We start from the raw sequence: 23,799 nt of genomic DNA, 5'->3' as shown, positions 1-23,799 counted from the left end.
TCGGTGACCTTTAGGTAAGCTTTTAGCACAGGTATAGGAACTTGTATTGTTTTTAATGTTTTTTCTGTAATGCTTTCACCTTAAGAATGAATATACTTACTTAAAAAGAGCTGTATGACAACTTATTACTGCTGGCAATTATCTTATTCATAGCCTTCAAAGAATAAGCAAAGTGCAGGTGCCAGGCCTGTTTAGGCAGTCCAGCTTGCTGGGATATCACAGTGTAGACAGGAAATTGTGCAGCCTGGAAAAACCCTGGTCGGGATGGAGAGGGAGACATGTCTCTGCCCAAGAGAGGTGTTGGCTGAGGAGCTGGGAGCTTAAAGTTAGATGCCCTTGGTGGATCCCGGAGGAGTTATACAGTGCTGTCACCCTGAACTGTGACAGGGATCTCTCACTTGCAATTTTCTGAGAGTGAGGAAAAAGGCAGCAGCCCCTTAATCATAATTGGGGAGAGGCTGAAATTTTAAATGTAATTTTAAATAATAATAAGGAAATAATACTACTATGGTGGCTTTCATGCAAGGATCTCAAAATCTTGTACAGCCCCACAAGGTACACATCATTCCCACTGTGGAGTGGTATACTGAGTGCACAGAGAGATTAAACGACTTGCACGAGGTTATGGAGGACGCTTGTGGAAGAGTGCAAGTAGAATCCCTGTGCCCTACCACCTGGCCCTATGCTTTATTCACAAGCCCATCCCTTTGTCTTCTCTTCTTGAGAAGAAACAATAATATTATTTATAGCCACTAATTCTTTTTATTGGAGAATATAGTGAATATTGTTTTACGCATTAGTGCAAATGGAAGCATTTTCAGCTGAAGCAGAGAATTAATGTTAATTATGTTATATCACTGTCCAGTTATATTTCTGACAGTAAAAGTACATAAATTGAACTCACATATTCAGAAGGTCTGGCTGGTTTCATGTAGGCTATTGATCTGTGTATTTTGATATATATATATCAAGGACTGTTTGACAGAAGGCAGGAGGTGAAAAGACTAATAGCATAAAAATGCAGGGTTGTTTTCCCCCCTATAATAAGGCAATTTTTTAAAATGGAAAATGTATCAGAAGTATCTGTTCTTGAAAACAATCTCTGGCAAAGTCTCGTAATGGTGCCATTTAAGGCCATTTGTTCTTTTGTTAGGAAATTTTATGATAAGAGCAGGCAAGAAGATATCAGTCCTTCGTTTTGGGAACACTTATGTCTGTTCTGAAGTTAAAGATAAAATCAAATAAAAGTTAAAATTCAGAGCATTCTTTCTGTCTAATGGAAGCCGTGTTCTAATTCTGGCTGACAGTGTGTGTTAGTCTGCTATTTAGAATTCTGTAATGCACAAACACTGCAAAGGTGTTTTCCATAATCCTGATTACACGGTCTATAGTAAGACTTCTCCTGAGTCTTACGTAAGCATCTTGCTATGCTCATTTAGGCAAGATCATTGCTTGCCTAGTGTGCCTCCATTAGGGAAAAGAGCCACCCCTCTTGAGCCCATCGTGTGGATGGAAGGACAGTCTCCATGGGGCACTACGCCATCCCCCATGCAGAAGAGTGGAGAATAGATTGGCAAGTGTGTGGACTGGGCATTGACTCTTCTCCTCTGATAGTGGCTGCCAGTGTGCAGTTGAGCCAGCCCAGACATAGGAAATATTGCCTCCTTGTGCCTCTCAGAGTCTGGGCTACTTGCACTGCCACTTACTCAGGGCAGATTGCATTTGTCACAGTCTTACCATTACAGATTAGCCTTAATCATGAAGGGCTCATCCTGCTCTCAGAAGGAGTTTCATCTGTATAAGGAGTGCAGAATCAAGACTAAAATTGTATCATATGGGCTCAGTTTAGACTTGGTCTACACACGCATCCAGAGTGGGTTACCTGCCTGGACCTTGCGTCTGGTTGTGCAAGAATAAATAAGGCTTCTTGGTCACCTCCTGCCTGGAATGGGTGTGTGCAAAGTGGGCAGGGCATTGGCAGAGCCTTGGTTGTACTATACATTCACTGGCTGTCTCGGCCTGGAAGCAGTGTACTGCTGATATAGGCTAGCAGCATATTACAGCCACCTGGGAGCAAGAAGGAAGCATGGGAAGAGTGCTGTCTTGGGCGTGTCTGAGCACAGTGCCTCCTGAATTACTCCTGGGATGGTGGTGCTTACACACCAGCCCTTGCTGACCGCAGTGCCTAAATCTCAGTTTGGACCAAAGATTTTAAATTGGAGCCTTGATAATTACAAACAGCCAGATTCTGCCATTTTTTCTTCACAACATGTAGTGTCTGATGACAAACAGTCCTACTGATATCAGCTGGAGCTTCTCACAGAACAGGATACTGGGCAGTATGGGTAAAAGTATTAGTGTCCAGCCCCTAAGGTTTTAAATACATCCCTCCCCACAGGTTTATTGACTTTAAAAACAACGAAATTACAGAATTCCAGATTATAATCTGGTTTTCACCTAGGAGATCTGTGATAGTTTTTTATAGGATAAAATATCGTGATTGAACCTGGAAGCAGCCATGTTAATACATGGTTTCAAAAAATTAAATTGTTGATTCCCTTGAGTCAGAGAGATTCCCAACCTTCCATGTTAATTCAACATGCATTATTGTTAATATAAGAGTTTCCCACCCATCAGTTTACTGGAACTATCAAGATATTGTGCATCCCAGAGTGCACTTGTAAGCCGACAAGTCACCGCCAAATTGAACACAACAATTTGTACATTAGATACCGTCAGTTCAGTATTTGACAGGGTGTTAAATGGTATGTGATGGGACTATTTGCACAGTGATGCAATATGAGAAAGGCGTGTTCGAGTAGAGTATCCTGCTCATACTATGTTGGTTTTTAAAAAAACATTGTCTAAATTAAAATGGACTTTGTACCTGATATTTTAGTTGGATCCTGAATTAATAGTGGCTGTTAGTCCATATGTGGTTCAACTTGTACAAAGATCCACAGTAGTAGATAAACCTCTTTCCATACTCTCTACTCCTCTACAGATTCTCTTCTGTAAATCATTACTTGCATAATATACCTGCCTATTTTATATAAATATAGCTAATATGAGAGGCATATAAAACTGTTGTTGAAAATAGCTAGTTTTATGTGTCAAGTAAATGGCTTTTGAAATAAAAAATACAGAATAAAAATGTAACAACATTTTGCCTTTTAGTATGCGATTCTGCTATAGCACTTACCTTTGAGTGAAATGTTTGCATATATTACCAGCTGTGCTAATGAATGTTACTTAGGTGTACATTAATCTGCACCTAATTAAACTCTTGCATTGATTTAAGCGGGTATTTAAATTGATTAATGATTAGGGCCCTACCAAAATCATGGTGCATTTTGGTCAATTTCACAGTCATAGGATTTTTTAAATCGTACATTTCATGATTTCAGCTATTTAAATCTGAAATTTCAGGGTGTTGTAATTGTAGGGGTCCTGCCGCAAAAAGGAGTCGTGGGGTGGGTTGCAAGGTTATTGTGAGGAGAGGGTTGTGGTACTGCTACTCTTTCTTCTGCACTGCTGCTAGTGATGCCGCTGCCTTCAGAGTTGGTCAGCTGGAGAGCGGCGGCTGCTGGCCAGAAGCCCAGCTCTGATGCCAGAGCTGCTGCCAGCAGCAGTGCAATAGTAAGGATGGCATGGTATGGTATTGCCACCCTTACTTCTGTATTGCTGCCTGCAGGCTGGACCCTCAATCAGCAGCCGCCACTTTCCTGCTGCCCATCTCTGAAGGCAGCAGTGCATAAGTAAGGGTGACATGGTATAGTATTGGCACCTTTGCTTCCGCGCTGCTGCTGGCAGAGTGCTGCCTTCAGAGCTGGGCGCCCTGCCAACAGCCACCGCTCTCCAGTTCTGAAGGCAGTGCAGAAGAAAGGGTGGCAATACCCCCTAAAATAACCTTGCAACTCCCCTGCAAATCCCTTTTGGGTCAGAACACCCAGTTTGAGAAAGATTGGTCTCCTGTGTGAAATCTGTATAATATAGGGTAAAAGTACATCTAACACCAGATTTCACGGGGGGAGACCAGATTTCACAGTCTGTTTTTTATGGCCGTGAATTTGGTAGGGCCCTATTAATGATAAAATCTGCATTAGTCTTTCAGATAATTGTCATGTTCAGTCACTCTTTAAAACATTTTTCAGTTGAAAACTAATTTTAAAAGTAGAATATCTTTGCTAAAAATATAAACTTATGTGAGGAAAACTCTTAATATGCAAACCTACCGTTGTGTTCTTATAAAATGTTTTGCTGCAAGGAAAGCCAGCTGTTTGTCTCCAACAGTTCACGCAGTCTTCCTTATAGAAAGCACCAACTGAACTAGGCTGTTTCTTCACGTTTCATTTCAGGTTTTTCACACGTAATCATGGCAAAACCTTATGAATTTAACTGGCAGAAGTCAGTCCCTTCCTTTATGCAAGATGGAGCTGTGTTTGACAGATACGAAGAGGTAAGGGGCCAGTTGAATAATGTTCCTCTCCTTTTCCCTTTCTTTTCTAGATGTTGCAAAAGTTACAAAAATATTTTTTCCTAAGATTTTAAATAAATAAAAATTTCAAACAGAAAATCTGCATGAAGGTAGAAAAGAAATATTAACACTTTGTTACGATACAATTTCTTGCTACCAAAAACCCCCATTTAAAATACATTTTGTAATGACTGATTTAATCCCCTGATTTGAAAATAATCCCCGAGTAAGAGAAACATTTTGATTTTAAATCCTTTGTATCTGTAACAGACATTCAGCTCTCTGTTGTGGAGTCGTCATAGTATAGTACACAAAGTATATTCCCCCAGAAAAGTGAACCCTGTCCTTTTTTTAAACTTACTATTTTTGGAATGAGTGCTCCTACTTGTGAAAATAGACTAAGAACCTACATGCTATATGGAAAAATAGAAGATCACCAAAACATTTACAATGTAAATCAAAGACACCATTTGAAATCAAGGGTGGTTTTATCTCCTTTAGTTAATCGACCTATGCTTTATCTGGAATATGATTAATAAGATCCTCCTTTCGGCCGCACTTTAATGCAGGTCTGTTGAAGGAAAGGAAAGTGGGACATAACATTTGATATAAGCTTCCAAAATAAAATGCAGAGACCTTTGCCTTATATTCAACATCAATTTGCCTATGAAAATAGTTTTACTAAGTTTTGTTTTTAATCTTTTTTTATTTGACTGAAAATCTCTAAGTTAAAAGTATTTTGAGAAATGCCTTCAGGGATATTATGTTTTCCTTTAATCTCTTGAAATGAGCAAAACATATTTGTATCATAGTCACCTGCCAAGATAGACTTGGCTTTCTTATCCCCCACTTTCAGTGCTGGATTAGGTAAACTAATATGAAACATGTTTGGTAAATGTTGCCCTTTGAAAGAAGGATCTTAAATTCTTTATTTTTCATTCTGCAAATGCTTTTTTGAATGATTTAGCATATGCTAAAAAAATTGGGCTCAGCTGATCCAATGGAATGTGTGTGGTTTTGCTTTCAAGAATGTTTAATAATGATCACCCCATTATGAACATTGTTGTTCTCTTGCACAGTACAAGATAAAGTAAATGGTTCCTTGCTGTCCTGGGTTGGTTATTCAGTCCCTTCTAAAGGCAGGCAGACATTTTCAAAGTACAAGTTACAACTTGTGGCTCATGGGAAATTTTAGGCCAGTCAGCCTAACTTTGATACCTGGAAACATACTGGAATAAATGATTAAACAGTTTGTAAGTACCTAGAGGATAATGTGGTTATAAAGAATAGTGAGCTTGGATTTGTCAAGAACAAATCATGCCAGACTAACCTAATTTTCTTCTTTGAGAGGGTTTCTGGCCTAGGGGATAGGGACGAAACAGTAGATGTGATGTATGTTAATTATAGTAAGACTTTTGACACTGTCTCCCACACGTCGTTCTTATAAGCAAACTAGGGAAATGTGGTCTAAGGTGGGTACACAATTAGTTGAAAGACCATACTCAAAGTGGTTCCCCATGAAACTGGGCTGGCGTATCCAGTAGGATCCTACAGAGGTCAGTCCTAGTTCCGGTGCTATTCAGCATTTTCATTGATGACTTGGATAATGGACTAATGAGTATACTTAAAAAAATGTGGATGACACCAAGCTGAGAGAGGTTGCAGTACTTTGAGTACAGGATTAGAATTCAAAATGACCATGGTACATTGGAGAATTGGTTGGAATTCAACAAGGTGAAATTTAGTAAAGACAAGTTCAAAGTACTTCACTTAGGAAGGAAAAATCAAACTACAAATAAGGATAACTAATGGTAGTACTGCTAAAAAGGATCTGTGGGTTATAGTGGATCACAAATTGTGGCTCAATTCCATATTCAGTGTGATGCAGTTGTGAAAAAAGGCTAATGCAATTCAGGGCTGTATTAACAGGAATGTCGTATGTAAGACATGGGAGGTAATTGTCCCACTCTACTTGGTATTGGTGAGGCCTCAACTGAAGAACTGTGTCCAATTCTGAGTGCCACGCTTTAGGAAAGCTGTGGGAAAATTGGAGAATGGCCAGAGGAGATCAGCATAAGTGATAAAAACTTTAGAAAACCTGTCTTACGTGGAAGGGTTAAAAACCTGTTTGTGTTTAGTCTTGAGAAAAGAAGAACAAAGGGGGACCAGATAACAGTCATCAGATATGTTAAGGGTTGTTTAAAAGAGGATGGTGACCAGTTATTCTCCATGTCCACTGAAGGTAGGAGAAGTAGTAATGGGCTTAATATGCAGCAAGGGAATTTTAGGTTCAATATTAGATAACTATAGAGGTAGTTAAGCTCTGGAACAAGCTTCCAAGGGAGGTTGTGGAAACCCCATCATGGGAGGTTTTTAAGAACAGCTTAGTCAAACACCTGTCATGGATGGTCTAAGGCAGAGGTTCTCACAACAAATGTTTTGGTGACCTCAGAATGCGGCTACCAACTCTTGCTGGTGGCTGCTCTGACAATTTTTCCTAAAATACTTAATTAACTTTAGGAAAAACAAATATTCACATGTACACTCTCAAATCACTGTAATTTATCTATGATGAGGTTTTTAAATTTTTTTTGCAGGCTCAATAATAAAAATAATGTACAGTTGTCTCTGTTCTTTACTGGATCTAAACAGAATAGAAACACAGATAAGGTGCTTTGAATGTTCTTGTCTTTTTTTTTCTTGTTTTTTTTTTTTTAAGACTTGCTAACTATAAGTAAGTCTGCTGTGAAAAGTGATATTTGTATGTTTGTTAATATCACTTTTCACAGCAGACTTACTTGCCATGACAAGCTCAGGGACAAATTAAGCCCTGGATGGGGACGTGGGTACAGAGGCAGTGGGGACATGGGTGATGGGGCACTGGGGGAGGCATTGGAGCCCGGAGTTGATGGTGGGGTTGAGCTCGGGCCAGAGCCTACCACCAGCCCGCCAGGGAATAGACCCCAAAGCCCCACACTCAGGGGACAGAGCCCAAAGCCCCGTGGCTTGAGCCTGCCACCCCAGGGCTGAAACCCAACCCCACTGCCCCGGGGAAGGTGGGGAACTCACTGACTGCCTGCTCCTCCAGCTTGTGTCCCCCCAGAGGAGGGTAGGGCCCAACCACTGCTGGTGGCCCCTGGGAGGGGCTGCTGCTTTGCCAGCCCCCCCATCACTGCCCAGAAAGCTGTGGATGCAAGAAAAGCCCCTGATGGCCAAATACGGGCAGGGTGGCTGCCTTTGAGAAACGCTGGTTCCTGCCTCGGTGCAGGGGCTGCATCTGATGACCTCTCGCTGTCCCTTCCAGCCCTACATTTCTACGATTCTAAGATCTAAGAAGTAGCTGAGTGCAGCTGAATTTTGGAAGAAGTCGCCAGTCAAAAGCAACTTTGAAATAAAAGGCACCAGTGCCAGTTTTGTGGCATATTTAAGTTCACCTCTGTTTAGTGGCTAGGGCCAGGGCTGCATTTTTACAGCACTAACCATGGGAGTGGTACAGCATTTAACATCGGAACAAACTTCAGAGGCAGTGGGTTTCTTAAGGATGAGAAAAGGACTGAGCCTTACTTTTACTGCTAGTAATTTCACCTACCTAATCAATTTTGACATTTGGGAATGGAATTAGACCTTGCCACTGTATGCATAAATCAGATTTTATTAAGTACTGTGCTGTGCTGCATTCATTGTGTTTTGAGTCATGTGCACTTCTTTTTACACTGACTGCTAATAGGGGGTCCTACCTGCCTTATTTGAAGCAGAAAACCTGTGGTTTTCTGTATCCTTATTGTTTGCTGTAAGTACTGAGTGGTAAATTTACCCAGTTTTGCCCCAGAACACTTGTAAGCTAATCTGCTTGGTAGCCCAGCCTCTTTGATGATATCATCAAGTTTGTTGTTGGTTGGGATATTATTATTTATTTACTAGAATTACAGTAATGCCTAGATATCCTAACCAGGTTTGTGCTAGACATTGTACATACCCATAGCAAGAGCCCTCCTGCAAAGGATTTATAATTTTAATTTGGGATTTTCATAAGAGCCTAAGGGGTTTAGGCACCCAGCTCTCATTGAAATTCTACATTGAACTTTCAGCCTAAACAGGCAAAGCAGAGATGCGCAACAGAGACCCAGTGGGGTGACTGGTCCAGGATTACATAGAAGGTCAACGGCAGAGCTGCAAATAGGACGTAGCTCCTGAGTCTGAGTGCAGTGTCCTAACTGCTAGACCACACTGCCTTCCAAGGAAGCAATGTTCACAAAATGTAATTTCACTGAGGGACTAGAAGGTCTTGGATGAAGTCTGGATTGTTGTGCTAGAAGTAAACATCAACAAGAGGAATTAGAGGCCACGTGGGATATGCTTCCTTTCTCTTTGGGCCAGGCAGTACCATACCTGAATGTTGAAAGGCTTTTTCTTTAGAATGGGAATATCTTAGTGAAGAAGGCTGATGGTCAAAGGTTAGCAATGGTATTGGACTGTGTAACGTCTAGAATTTGTGGTCGCTGGTGTTTTCCTCACTGTATTAGGAGAAAAACTGCCGAAGCAATTAGTTGGTGGAACCAGTGCATGCTAAGTAGTGGACATTGGACTGAGTGCAGTTTATGTGGCCATCTTTATAGGAAAAGTTATTTTTATACTGAGTGCTTTTAGTCACATGGGCATGCAACAAGCAGTGAAAATTTTTCCCATTTTATTTGCATTGACCTTGCTTATTGAGGAGGTCCTCTATTCCAGGGTTTTTCAACCTGAGTCGGGACCCAAAATTGGGTCGTCAGAACGTTTCAAAGGGTTGCATGGCAGCTCCTGTCCCATGCGGCTGGCTGGGCTCACCTCCCTACTCCAGGTACTGCAACCTCTGGGGTCCCAGCGCCACTCAGGTTTCGCCCAGCCATCATGATGACAGGAGTCCAGGTAAGACAAAGTTGAGTGAGTGTCACTGCAACCCCATGAGCCACGTCACAACTCCACTCACACAAATTTGGTTCAGTTGGGTACGGACTCAAACCTGAGTGACGCTGTAACTCTGGAAGTTGCAACTCCTGGCACAGAGAACCCAGCCCAGCAGCCCCACAGCACAGGAGCTTCCACTACGAGGTGAGTGCCGGACAGGACTCAACCTCTCCAGGGGGCAGGATCAGACCAAAACCACCCCAGGGCCTCCACTCCCAGACTATTTACTGGGTCATGATAGGCTATAAACATTTACAAATGGGTCCTGAACCCAAAATGGTTGAGAACCACTGCTCTATTCCATGCAGATTTTAAAAGGCTCTCCCTTTAGCAGGTCACTAGCTGCAGTTTTTATATATGCAGCTTTACAGGGATACCCATGCATCCAGTACATTTTATGAAGTGCAAGGATTAAGTAAAAGGCAGTAAGCGGTGAGGTGTGGTCTAGCAGCCTGGATATAGAAGAGGGCCCAGGAAGCACCTGATATCCAATCCTGACTCTGTCCCTGAATCTATGGCAAATTCTAACCCTTCTCTCTGTTTCCCTTTCTGTAAAATGAAGATAATTGTTTCCTACCTCACAGTGGTGCTGCAGTAATTAATATTCGCAAGTGCTTTGAAGCTGAAAAGTGCTGTCTGTGCTTTGTGCTATTATTTAAGAGGCAGATGCTCTTCAGTGCTGAATGTGTTCTGGGTCAAGGGAGAGAAGTGGTAGGCAGGTCTGGCTTCTTTGTGGCCCATCCTGCAGCAAAACTCTTACTAACTTAAATGGGTGCTCCTTGCATGGAGGGCTTGTGGGATGGTGCTAACTGAGTTGGAGGAGTTGAAAATCCTCCTGTCCACATGATCCTTTTGTGTGGAAAATGGCCCTTGGTGTCTGCATGGGCTTGCTGCCCTGGCTGTCCTGTGTTGGAGAGGACAGGGCGTTTTCAAAACCAGACCACAGTCCTTTCCTTTACACACAAAATAAAGCGCTTCCCTCTGTCACTCACAGCATCACTGCTCCCTACACACACGCTCGCTGTTTGTTATAAAGTAATCTTTTTTAATTAAAAAAAGATTGGCCAGGGTTGGGCTTTTTGTTCCCTTTAAAAATGACTGATTCGGCGCAGTGGGATTTTTCCTTACCTTTTAGTTTCACCTCTGACATTAAAATAGTTTGGGGGTGGGCATGCACTTTTTGTGTTTTATTTTTTTTTAGTAAGGCTGACCTGATTGGTTTTTTGGTTTTTTTAAATCTAATTGGTGTGGTTTTCCACTCCTTCTGAACTGCTTTATATACTAATCTCCTCTGCCAGACTAGCACTCTGCAATGTATTTTTGTGTGTACTCTCTAGAAGTTCTTCTGTGAGGGTCCAACTTTTACGAAAGCACTTTCCTGAATCCCAAAAGTCATTGCAAAATATGGTGGTTTGACCCCAAGCAGTGCTGCCAATTCTTGCAAGCCTCACAATATTTGGTGAGGTTCTTTTTGGAAGCCTGTGATTAGGTGAGAAAATCAGCTTTCATTTAGAATGAGACGTTTCTAGCACTTGTGGCAGTGGAGAAAGGCCTAAAGATGAGAACTGAGTCTGCTGTAATGTCTTAAAAACCAGAAGTCAAATAAAAAAAAGTTCTAATATTTATTAGGCTTTAAAATCACAAGATTTTTTAAAAAATCTCATGATTTCTGCAGAATGACTCATGATTTTTGAATGCTTGGGAAATGCAAAGCTGTTGGGGAAAAGGTGAAAGATCTTTAGTTTTGAGCAGCAAATTAATGCCTGACAGTATTTGTCAACATCACCAAAATATTTTTTGTTATATTTCTCTTTCAACAGGAGTCCTTTGTCTTCGAACCAAACTGTCTCTTTCAAGTGGATGAATTTGGTTTTTTCCTAAGATGGAAAAGTGAAGGAAAGGTACAGTACTGTTGTACCAGGAACATTGCTGTCTGCCTATGTTGTTGCACTTGGTTTGTTTCCTGGCTAATTTTTAATCACTAAAAATTACATGTGGCTTTGTAACTATTTACAGTGAGATAGCTTAACTCCTGTGTTTTTAGAAGTTACATAAGTGAAATTCTTGACAGGTTATTAACAGACATGAAAAGAAAATACACTGTTTTGTGTTAATTAATTGCAATTGCATTTAAGACTCATTGTTTATTTTTACTTCACTTCCTATTTGGATCTGCACTGTGTTTCGCCAGAGGCTAACATGCTTTCTCTTGCCGTTCCAGGAAGGACAGGTATTAGAATGCTCCTTGATCAACAGTATTCGTCTTGGGGCTGTACCAAAGGTACTCTGTAATTAGTTTATACTGTTCTTCTGAACAAAGAGTGTTTAAGCTGAAGGTGAAGTGGGGACTGCAGTGCGGCTTGTTACAAAATAATGCCAGCACAACTTTGCTTGTAAAATCATAACCTAAAACATTTAACTTTAAGATTAAGTGGTTTTATTTTATTTCAGAAGGTGCTGACCTTCCAAGAGGCTGTGAAATCTGGGCACTAACTATTAAAAGGATCCTGTCAAGAGTTTTTAAATTATTTTTTGAACTATTATATCATCATTTTAGGAGGTTGAAAATATTTTCTGGTTTAATTTTTTTTCTTGGTCATTGAAGATGTGTTCCTGTGTTTCATTGACATAGAAATTAGAAATTTGTGTTTGCTTCCTTGTTTTAGACACTTAAATTATCAATTATTTCAGGACAGCTCTGGGACTTGTGATTATTAACTGCTGTTTCAAAGGCAATTTGCAGAGGGACCACCTGAGGGTTCTACAGAGATCACAGCTTTTAAAATATTTTCTAATATAGATTTGTTTTTAAAATGCATTTGGAAATTGGACATCTTTCTGAGATGAAGTTTGGGCATAATTACTTCACAGTGTCTCTCTAAGAGTTTTGCCATCTAGTTGTCCAGTGCTGTCGAATACAAAAGCTTCAATCAGAGTGTGGTTCTACTTAAAAATCATGATTTTTCACTTTAATCCTAGCTTTATATTTTTTTAGTGAAGTTAATTCTCTTGCAAGGTAATAGGCTGAAATCTTCAGCCAACAAAGTAGGTCATGGGCTAAGGCAGTGCAGACTTTCCCATGATGCCTCACGAATATGCTTCAAACTTCAAATATGCTTCAAAATATTCTCAATTTCTATGAATAGTTCAGTCTCTGGGCTTATTAAATCTCTGGCTCTTGCCTGCAAGTAAAGTTACCAAAGAGCACCAGATGTGCTGCTAAGAAATGGATAGAAATCACCCACTCATTCCATGCAAATAATCACTTTTGGTCACTACTGATTTGGATTGAATAATTTATTTAGCTAGAGTTAAGAATTTCCATAAACTATTACCAGTCCTTAAAAGCTTTCCATTTCCCTTCTCTGTGGAGGTAATGTATGTAATTTTCTGAAATGTATTTAAAATACTGCAATTATCTCTCTGCTTTTATGATTCAGCCACATTCAGTGATTATTAAATTAGATTTTTTCCCAACCAAGCCCATAGATTCTAAATGAAAGAACTCATTTAAAGTGACTGGGAAATATTTACAGTCTTAATGCATGTGAACCTGAGATGTGTTTTTAACTTAATCTTTGTACTGTTCATTTAACAAAGCGTTTGTTCCGTTTAACAGGATCCCAAAATACTAGCTGCTCTTGAGACTGTGGGAAATGCAGAAAATGAACTGGAAGGGCGGATAGTGTGTGTCTGCAGTGGCACAGATCTGGTGAACATCAGCTTCACGTACATGGTAGCAGAAAATGCAGAAGTAGCAAAGGTATTCCACAGTTAAACAGTGCCCGGGTGCGGGGGAAAATGTATAGCCTGCATTGAAGCACAAACTGCCACAAATTTATTACTGCTGGTATGTGAGCTAGCTAGAATAAAGCTAACTCAGATGTATCTACCTGAGCTGCAATCACACCTGTGTTTTCTGTCTAGACTTACCTTAAATCTCTTGGTTTTCTTCTTCTTCTTTCCTTTTTATTATTGGAAGCCAGATAGACGGAAAGCATAGCCTGACCATTCATTGCAACCATCCTGCAGCAAGACACACAATAAATATATAACACCTCACTTTTAGTGCTTGGCACCACCACCCCCTTAAGCATTGTGTGTCATGAATAAACTCCATAGCAGAAGACCTATTTGTATACCTAATAATGGATACACTAAGTCTATTTGACTATGGTGTACGTTCAACATGTTGACTCTGATATCAAAGTATTCAAGGAAGTAACCTGCCAAAATCTGGTCTGAAAACATTTTGGGAGCAAAAAAAAAAGAGAGAGCTATTGTAGGAATTCACTTGTATGCTTAGCAGAACCATTTCTCCTCTGTAGTCTAGAATATTTTGTAGACACACTAGTTAGCCGTCTTTTGATTTGGTCAAGGTGTTTTGGTCTCCTTGGTTTGAGGAAAGAGAGAGATCCATACATTTGTTTAAGTATATGTTGTAAAATGTACTTCCTGTACCCATTGCCACAATATCTGGACACATTATAGAGATGAAATGTAGTGTCCCAATAAGTTTACCTGGCTGTACTGATTAACACAGGTAGCTCCTTGCCCATGAGCTGCTTGTTCATTGACAATCCAGATGCTTGACCAAAAAGTCATGATTTGCTTTGCACTCGGATTGTCCATGAATCATGACAGGCCCCTATTGGGAGTTTGCTCTACAGTTTTGGACCCTCTGCTAAAGGTCTCCAAAAGCATACACCCCAGAGATTGTTAACAAAGATGATTCAGGAAAGGGGTAGTCCTTAGTCATTCCCTAAAGCATGTAGGACTTTATAGAATTGAACCAAAACCTTGGCTGCATCTGAAAGCGTGGGAAGCCAGTGGAGTTCTTGGAGTGTTGTAGTGTATTAGCTTTTTGCATGTGATGAGTATATGGGCCTAATACTACTTGTGAGCTAAAGGAAAGCTGCCTTTTTGAAGTGAAGTGAAGTGGCAGGAGCACATCTTTAGGAAGCTAAGGGTACATTTACCCAATGATAAATGAGCCTGCGACACAGGTTGGGCCAGCCATCATGTAGACATACCCTAAGGGACCAGAGTTATGTCTCAGCATTCCAGATGTGTGTGGGGGGCTTTCAGTAATTGTGCCTTTTGTTCTCATGAAGCTGTTGAGAGCCAGTATCTTCAAAGAGAGTTGAATGTGCTCACTACCTTGTGAGATCCAGGTTGTCATAAGCTAAATCGGGTTCAGAATTGGTCAATACTTGACAAAAACACCACCTGGCACTGCAGAAAGTGGTTTGGTGACTCTTTACTCTCGGTTCTGTAATTCTGTCCTCAGCCAGTGCCCCAGAATAGTTCTGCTTCTGGAAGTGTTACCTTCTAGATGAGAGACAAAATAATTCTTAGTCACCATAGGCTCCATTGTGGCCTGTATTGTGCAGCCTCACTGAGGAGCAAGGGGATGTGGAGTTCTCCCCCATGCCAGGTGCTGATACCACACGGTGCAGTGCCTAGGGAAAACAGATTTCATAAAGATGCTGCTTCCCCACCTCTTTGTAGGTGGATGGAAGGGGCTAGGGACAGGGTATGCTCTTTTCCTCCTCCTCCTCCCTCCCCCAGTGCAACAGTTAGTGTAGCTTCACTGGCCCCACCCCAGAGGAGTCTGCTATGACAGCTAGAGACCTGGCACAAGATAGTTCCCCGTCAGAGCAATGGGAAACCTTGAAAGCAAATATGTGACTCTTGGGGGGGCGGGGTCACAATCTGCCATCTGGTTTGCTCCAAGGGCAGCAAAATAATCTGTTGCCCTTTGCTTAGGGCTCATGACAAAGACGTGTTTAGGCTGTAAAGAACTAGTTATGTGTGTTCCAATAATAAGCATGTCTTATCTCCGCTATCCTAAGCCAGACTCCATTTTGGGTGTTTGGATTCCGTCTAACTTACATGTATTTGTGTTTTCAGCTGAGGAGTTTTTCACCCTCTCCTAAAACAGACAGAAAAAAAAAATGCAGTGCAGATAGTCAATTTCTTCTCTTGTTTGTGTGAGTCTTTAGCACAGCAACAGGGGAGAGAATTTTTTTTTAAAGTAGAAAAACTGGTTACAAAATTACAACCTTGGAAGAGGATGTAATACTTGAAACTACTTTTAACTCATTTTTGTTGACTAGATTTCAAGTTTACAATATCCCTTTAAATGCAGTTACAAAATACTAGGCTAATTTTTCATACCTCACAAGAATGTCATCAGTCACGCTTATGAAAGTCAGCTTGCACAGATGTAACTAGAGTTAATGCTTTCTAGCATAGCAGTGACGCTTTTTGAGTATACCGCATGTGGCTGGCCAAGCGAAGTCAGATCTAACATTCAACTCAATCGGATTTCTGTTTGAAAAGTTATGACAGCCAACACAACATCTGGTCAGTTCCAAAATTTAGGGAATGTTCTAGGCATTTGTGGGCAGAAGCTTCTTGATTTTGATCACAATCAGAAAAACAGAAAGGGGGAAATGGGTGACACATGGAACCCCCTGGCATCTGATTAGCTGAACCAGCAGCTTCACCCACCTTTCTGATTGTCTATAGATCAAAGAACAAGTTGACAGTGCCCATCCCTCTCCCGCAGCTTAGCTCTGCACATAGTCCCAGTATAGTTCTAAAATATTAACACTCTGAAAGAGAAAGAAATGAAAAAAGAAAAAAAAATATAAGAATAGTGGAAGGAATAGGGCCATTGGGGGAATGTAGACTGTCACGGACTCACAGATCGTGCCCACTCGTGGCCCCGGGCGGTCCATGGGGGGTGCCCCTTTCAGTGAGACAGCCCTTCTCGGCGGTTCACTCTCTCTCAGGGTCAGGCCCTTCCACCTCCTGGAGCCGCACCTCTCTGAGCTTTAGCACATCTGTCTCTCACCGTGGGCCCCCTCAGGGAGTCCACACGCTCTGGACCCCTCGGGCCTCCTCACCCCCGAAGGGGTTGATGCAACCCTGCTCTCTAGACCAGAGTGACTCTCAGCCAGCATAAAACAGGAGAGTTTATTGAGAGTTGAACACAGCACAGGAAACTTGCAGGGCCTCAGGCCTGGCATCTCTCAGCACAGCATATCCCAGTCTCCCCTGGATCCAAGTGGGATCTGCCTGCTCCCTCTCTCCAGCCCAGAGCCCCCCTGCTTCCCAGCTGGGCCTCCGAAATCCCCAGCCCCAAGCCCCACCTCTGTCCATTGTCTTCTCTCCAGATAAACAGGGTTGTAAACAGGAAGGCCTGGGTCTCCTCTCCTCTCAGCCCTCCTCTGGCTGAAACCGGGTGGTCAGGTCACCGGGGTCCTCGCTCTGCAGCCCATTGTCCTCCCACTGGCCAGAACCGGTTGTGTCTCCTGGGCTGGGGTCCCGAGTCCCTCTCCGGTCCTCTGTAACAACAAACTCCCTCTCCCCTCACCTTGTTAAACCAGTAACACCCGGGGACACTGACTCCCAACCCCTATGCATGCAAACCACTGGAAAACTCAGAAAACTCCAAGAAACCCCCCACTTCGTCACATAGACATATGCCGAACCCCAGGTGTGGGAGGAGATTGTGGGACCCTAGGAGACGGGGAAGGTGGAAGTGGGGGGCACACAGAGATGGGAATGGGGGAACAGAGAAATAGGGGAGCACTGTTATGTTATTTTTGATGGAATAAAGGGGCCCAGAGTGTCCAGGGTGTTAATATGACCCTGTCACTGAACAACATTAAATAGCTAAACAAGGTTTGAGGTTATGGAATACAGAATCCTCAGCCTGCTTATTAGCATGGAAAACACACTATTAAAAATCTTTTTACTCTCTTACTAAAGATACAGAAAAAGAAGGAAAAACAGTGAAAGCATTCACAATGTACAGTATTAAGGAAGTCTTTTGTTTTAACAATATCCCTTGTTCCCCTTCTCTATAGAGAGTCTTTAGAAGGAAGAAAAAGCCTTGTTTGAAAATCTCTTGGATGGGATTAAAAAGGGTAATAACTGTCTAAGAATCATAGGGTTAGAAGGGACCCAAAGGGTCCTCTAGTCTAACCCTGTGCCAAGATGCAGGATTTGTTGTGTGTAAATGATCCAAGACAGATGGCGATCCAGCCTCCTTTTGAAAACCTCTACTGAAGGAGCTTCCGCAACCTCCCAAGGCATCTGTGCCATTGTCCTACTGTTCTTACAGTTAGGAAGTTTTTCCTGAGATTTGCTCTGCTGTAGTTTGAACTGATTGCCTCTTGTCCTGCCCTCGCTGGAAAAAGAGAACAACTTTTCTCCAATATTATGGCAGCCTTTAAAGTATCTGAAGACTGCTATCACGTCTCCAGTAATCTCCTCTTTTCCAAACTAAACATACCCAGTTCCTTCAGCCTGCGCTTGTATGGCTTGTGTTCCATCCCTTTGATCATCTTTGTTGCTCGTCTCTGGATCCTTTCCAGTTTCTCTACATCCTTTCTATACATTGGTGACCAAAATTGGACACAGTACTCCAGCTGAGGGGTAACCAGTGCCATGTAGAGCAGTATTATTACCTCTTATGACTTTCATGCTATGCCTCTGTTAATGCAACTTAAGTAGCATTTGCTTTTTTTTTTTTTGCAAGTGTCACATCGCTGACTCATGCTGAGATTGAAACCCACCACAACTCCCAGATCCTTCTCAGGAGTGCTGCTGCCAACCCAGTTATCCCCCATTCTGTATTTGTGCATTTGGTTTTTCTTCCCTAAGTGTAGCACCTTACATTTGTCTTTGTTGAATTTCATTTTGTTATCTATAGCCCAGTTCTCCAATTTATCAAGATCCCTCTGAATTTTAGCTCTATTCTCCAAAGTATTGGCAAACCTCCCATCTTTGTGTCATCTGTAAACTTGGTCAATGTGCTTTCTCTACCTACATCCAGGTCATCAATAAAAGATGTTAAACAACACCAGACCCCAGGATTGCCTTGGAGTCTCCAGGAATTCAAGATTAATCTTTAATTAAAGATTATGTCACATGATGAAACATCCAGGAATACATCAACCCAAAATTGGCAACCCTACCCTGGAGATGTGGTGTGGAATCTAACCCAAAAGATTTACATATAAAAGCAAAACATGATTTTATTCTGATTCTTCATTTTTAGTCTGCTCTAAAGAATAGGTCACTAGGTTTGTGAGACAACTGAGGCCTTGTCTTCACTGCTTTAAAAAAAAAATGCATTTTACCTCAGGGTAATGACAGTGTGAGCTATCCTAGGTGAAGACAAAATACTTTGCCTAGTTTGCCATCTGGTAAAACCAGTGTCAGTACTAAACCCCAGCCTGAGGTGGATCTTGCCTACTTTACTTTGCTCCTTTTTATTAGCAGTGAAAACAAGGCAGAGTGAGACCTTAATGGCTAAGGAGAGAGTCACAAGAATTAATTGGCAACAGACATTGGCTAAAATACTGAGGCAATACTTTCTCTGTCAGATAGTTCATACGTGAATTCAGTGCTTTTTTTTTTATTACTGTGCTTCCTGTGTCAGACGTCTTGGCTATTATTACATTTGTATTACAGTAGCAACTTGGGGTCCTAATAATAGACTGCGCTAGGTACTGTACAACCCCAGAACAAAAAGACAGTCCTCTTCGGCGTGTGTTACTATGGGTAAAAATAATGGACCAATTCATCCTTGGTATAAGGTGGCAAATTCCATTGGTCTCGTTTGTATTTATTTTTGTTGATTTTTCACAATTTAATCCCACTCAGTATAACTGTGGAATAGAGATCGGGAGTTAATTTATCAGAAACTATTTTGACTAGCTAGGAGCAGCAATTTTAATTTTAATTGGGTTCTAAAAGGTTATGAATATTGCCTTGTAAATTAGTATAGATTCCTGTAATGGATAGAGCATTTTCAAGAAGATGCTACATCAGGCCGCCAACCCTGCAAAACCTCAGTGCAAATGGCTGATCACAGAGCAGATAGGCTCAGTTTCACAATCAACAGTATTTAATAGCAGTCACAACTCATGCCTGTTTGCAACATAATTATAAACTTTTTAGTGGCCAGCATTTTAACAATTGGTATGGATGTTATATTGCACATTAACTTTTATTACTATCTGGTTAATGCACTTATGGAAGAAAGAAATGCTGTAAATGCTGATGATCGGAAAGCAGATGCTGCTACACTGTTTTTCCACACAGAGCACTTTAGAGAAAGGATCTGCTTTTCAGTGTAGCAAAGATGTAGTCTGGTTCGAGAAAATGATCTCCCTGTAATACCAGGGGGCTTCCATTTTAATAATAATTTGAAGAGCACTGATGATGTGTATCAAAGCAGGAAGGTCGCAAGTACAGCCAGAGACATTGGGAACAGCAGCAGAGTCCCACAGCCCTTATAAAGACAAATACAGAACTTCTCTGTACCTTTGTTTGTTTTCTCTTGTTTTACGTGCATGTGCATTCTAAATCTAAACTACCTTGGGAAAACTGCAGAACGTATCTGGAAAGAATTCTGGAAATGTCCTGATTCTTTGTTCCTTGTCACAGAAATGATCATTAGTGATTTTAGGCCTCAGTCCTGCCAGCACTTTGAAATTATTGTATATCCAGAAACTATTGATTTCGATGGGGTTACTCATGCACTTGAAGTTAGGCACATGTTTAAGTGTTTTCAGGATTAGGGCCATATTCCTGTTTTATATTGGAAGCTTGCATTCAAAGGGGAATCAAGGTTTCTAACCTTTCAAGCAAGCTGGTTAAATATTGTTGACACATTCATTCGACTGGTATCTTATAGCTAGAGCACAAGACTGAAAGTTAGAAGTTATACATTTTCTTCCCAGCTCTGCCACAGACTTCCCGCGGGAGCTTAGTGAAGTCACTTAATTTCTCTGTGCCTCAGCTTCTCCTCTCTGTAAAATGAGGATGATAATAATACCCGCCCACCATGCAAGAGTGCTGTGAGGCTAAGTTCAGAAATGTTTGCAAAACCTTGAGTTCCTCGGATGGAAGGCATTACAGAAGCACAACGTTTTATCATCATTCTTTGTTCTTATGTTCATCACAGTTTAATTACTTTATTTTCTATTCAGTTTCCTGCATTTTCAAGCATTCTTGTGTATCTTCTTGGTTCTTGCGTTGTGTTGGAATGTGGCTTGTGGTACCTAGCTGAGGTGGTAAGTAAACCTTCCCAGAGAATCACAAGGCCTCAGTACAAAACTGTTGTTCTGTTGTTTCCCCCCTTCAGGGAGTTGTGTATTGCTGCTTCATCACCAATCCCTTAGGGATATGTTAATGCCATGTTCATGAGATATGTCAGTATCTTAATTTTCACTTACTAGCCAACCTTTACGTTGTACATTGAAAAAGGTGTCCAGGATTTTTGCTGTCTTTTTTTTTTTTGTTTGTTTGTTTGTTTTTCTCTCACTTTTTTATGTTCCTTTTGGAAGTGTCACTGCAGGACTTTCAGTGGCCTCAAAACCTCCCTGCTGGTTTTTGCAAGCCACAATGGATAAGGGCTCATCACACTGTGTGAAACTCAACAAATGTATCAGGTTTTTTGGTCTCATTCTTGACGCTGTTCCCACAGAAGCAGCCAAACTGATGTAGATCCAGTTGGATTTATCTTGCACGTGTTTGGAAAACTCCTCACAGCAAGAAACAGTCTGTTAATGAGTGGAAGCAATCTGGGTTCATCGGACTGCTTGCCACATGGAGCATTCATGCTAGTTGGGACTTTGTAGAGGAAATACTGGAAGTGGGGGACGAGCCCCTGAGCTTTCTTTTAGCGTAAAGCACAGCCTCAGTAGCAATATACAGAAACTCTTTGCTCCAGTTGACAGATATGGGCGAATTTTACACAATCCCTAGTCTAATCTCCTTTCTATTGCTTCTTCGTGTGTCACAGATATGGTAATCTGCATTGTACGGACGTGACCTGTGAGACTGACCGGACATCTGAATTGAGGAAGAGGAGATCTAGTGTCCACTGTATCAATGGTTGAGCATAAAATGTTCTGGTTCCCTGCTAGACTACTAACAGAATGCTTGGTGGCGGAACAGTATGTTCTCTCGGAGGATTCTGAAACCCCTAACAGGTTTATCACTTGCTGACCGCATGCAAGTGAAACAGGGCTAAGTCAAAGATGAGATCCAGAAGATAGCCTCTGTAGTTTGTTAAATTAACCACTTTTCCCTTCCTAAGGATAGACCCATAGTTGCTGTGGAGGTCCTGAAATCAGTGAGGCATGTAAATCACACTGGACTATAATCTTGGTGACTCTAGCCCTAAACAAGAGCTTAATCTGTAACTCTGCTGCCTAGCCAGTACATCACCAAAATTACTACAATTATCTCAGTCCCAGGGCTTTCACAGGTGCATATGTAACTGTGCTTCCTCAGTGTGGCTCTGTTCCCCTCTAGTGGCTGGATTACATAGAGGTTCATGAGTCTGCACAGCCTTTTAGCTAACAGTCTTTTAGTTCAGACAGTAGAAGCTTGTGCATTTAGCTCAGCAGTTCCAGGTTCTGTCCTTATTGCCACTGGCCCACCAAGGGAGTCCACATTACACACTCAGGCCAGGGGTGTCAGCACTGCACGTGAGGATCCAGCACTGAAGAACCAATGAAGCAGGTAGCAGCTCCTCTGCTGAGACTCCACCCGGCCCCTGCTGGAGCTCTGGGGCAGGGGTTCCTCTCCTTGTGCTCTCAGTTGCTGCTGCTTCTGGGGAGAGGAGTCACTGACCACGTCTGAAAGTAGCAGCACAGGATCTGACCCCTTTCCACGCCGCTTTGTGTGTGCGTGGGAAGAGAAGCAGAGGGGATGTACTAGGGTTGTGAGTGTGTTGGTAGTGGGGCAGAAGGGGAACGAATGGATTGGGTATGGAAATGCTGATGGATTTGTTGTGTGGGTTGTGGATGGCAAGGCTGTGTGGGAGGGATGGGTAGTGGACCCACTTAGAAGTGTTGATTGAGATAGTATCCACAAATTTTCATGTCCTGGACTCTAACAAATCAGTCTTTGGCACTAGGCACCCCCTTGGGCTAATATTAAATGCAAAAAACCACTCCGTCATCCCAGTTTCTTAGCCTGGTGTTCATGTGGGACCAAGTACCTCACTGGAGAGACTACATGGATACAGCGAAGGTGGAATCTCCTTGCTCGATGTGGGTAATGCAGGTCTCATCTATAACTAAACCATGGCTGATGTTGCACTGAACAGCATTTTCTGTAGGTTACAGCAGTTTTTAGTCACTCTCAATGACCCTAGTTTGCATCTCATCCTGTAAATGTAAGTCCTTGGGTAATAAAGAGCTACGAGATCAAGCAGTCTGTGCACTCTCCCACTGCTGGCCTGTGTTTCATTGAGGAAACCAAGACAAAGCAAGGTAACTGAGTAGCTCTAAAGGATTTGATTGAGTTATTCAGCAAACGGAAGATAGGCTTCTTCAGTCATTTTTTCCACTTAGAGGCATTCAGCAAAGCTGGCTGTTTGTTTAACAGAGCTAGTTAAGTTATCTTTCTCCACATTCCATGTACTTAGTTGTGCATTCAACTCTTCATCCTGTAGTTTCTGTTCCCAGTGCTTCATTTTTTCCATTTAATTTCATGGTTATTGCTTCTCTAAGGTGAGATGCCAAGGGCCAGATTCCTCTCCTGATTACACTGGTATAAATCCAGAATAACACTGTGTGTCATTCAGGATTTATCCTGGTGTCTTTGTTTACTTGAATTCAGAATTTGATTTTTTTTCAGTGGCCTTTCTCATCCTTTCAATACCTAGTGGCTTGGTGATGCTGAACACCAGGCAACAGATTTGATTGTCTTTGAAGAGTGTTTGCTGTTGTTTCACCTTCATGTAGCTGATTTAGAACAAGTCAAATTGATAGTTCCCTGATAGCAAGGAAGAGGGGTTGTTCCCAGATCCGTGTGTCCATTTTAGGCCTGGTCAACTCAAGGAAATTAGGTGGGTATAAACTGTCACTCGTGGTGTGAAAAATCTACACCCCAGAGTGTTGCAGTTAAGTCAACCTAACCTCTGGTGTAGACACCACTAGGTCGACAGAAAAATGCTCCTGTTGACATAGCTACCGCCTCTTGGGGAAGTGGGTTCCCTATGCCGATGGGAAAACCCCTCCTGCCAGGGTGGGCAACCTCTGCACTGAAGAGCTACAGTGGCACCGCTGTGCCACTGCAGTGTTTTTACGTGTAGACAAGCCCTTAGGATACTAGTTAGGTTGTAGGAAAGGTATAAACTCCTCCTTTTTCCCCTTTTTACAGAGAACACATTAGCTAGTCAGTTTTCCCTTTAATCTGGGAATGGGTTGATGACTGAAAAGCTATATATTGCCAGGTTAACATTTTCACAGTACTGTGTATTCAGACTTTTTTTTTTTATTTATTTGACGGTGTAATCTTAAAAATTAGGTTTTTTGCATAAGATTTCTGGCTCA

General features: G+C 41.8%; 1 protein-coding gene across 4 annotated transcripts in view; it reads left to right on the top strand.

Moving 5' to 3' along the window:
- PLCB4 (phospholipase C beta 4) overlaps positions 1-23,799 on the top strand; it is a 331,632-nt gene that overhangs the window by 187,768 nt on the left and 120,065 nt on the right. For all 4 annotated transcript variants that reach the window (XM_032800134.2, XM_032800138.1, XM_032800137.1 and 1 more), the window contains exons 4-7: positions 4,359-4,459; positions 11,245-11,325; positions 11,646-11,705; positions 13,044-13,187. In XM_032800134.2, coding sequence (XP_032656025.1) covers positions 4,376-4,459; positions 11,245-11,325; positions 11,646-11,705; positions 13,044-13,187 — 369 coding nt within the window. In that variant the 5' untranslated portion in view covers positions 4,359-4,375. The remainder of the gene's footprint in view (positions 1-4,358; positions 4,460-11,244; positions 11,326-11,645; positions 11,706-13,043; positions 13,188-23,799) is intronic.

The sequence above is a fragment of the Chelonoidis abingdonii genome, chromosome 3, assembly GCF_003597395.2.
Source record: "Chelonoidis abingdonii isolate Lonesome George chromosome 3, CheloAbing_2.0, whole genome shotgun sequence".
Lineage (NCBI taxonomy): Eukaryota > Metazoa > Chordata > Testudines > Testudinidae > Chelonoidis > Chelonoidis abingdonii.
Note: the sequence above shows the minus strand (reverse complement) of the source record. Positions and strands in the feature narration are given on the sequence as shown.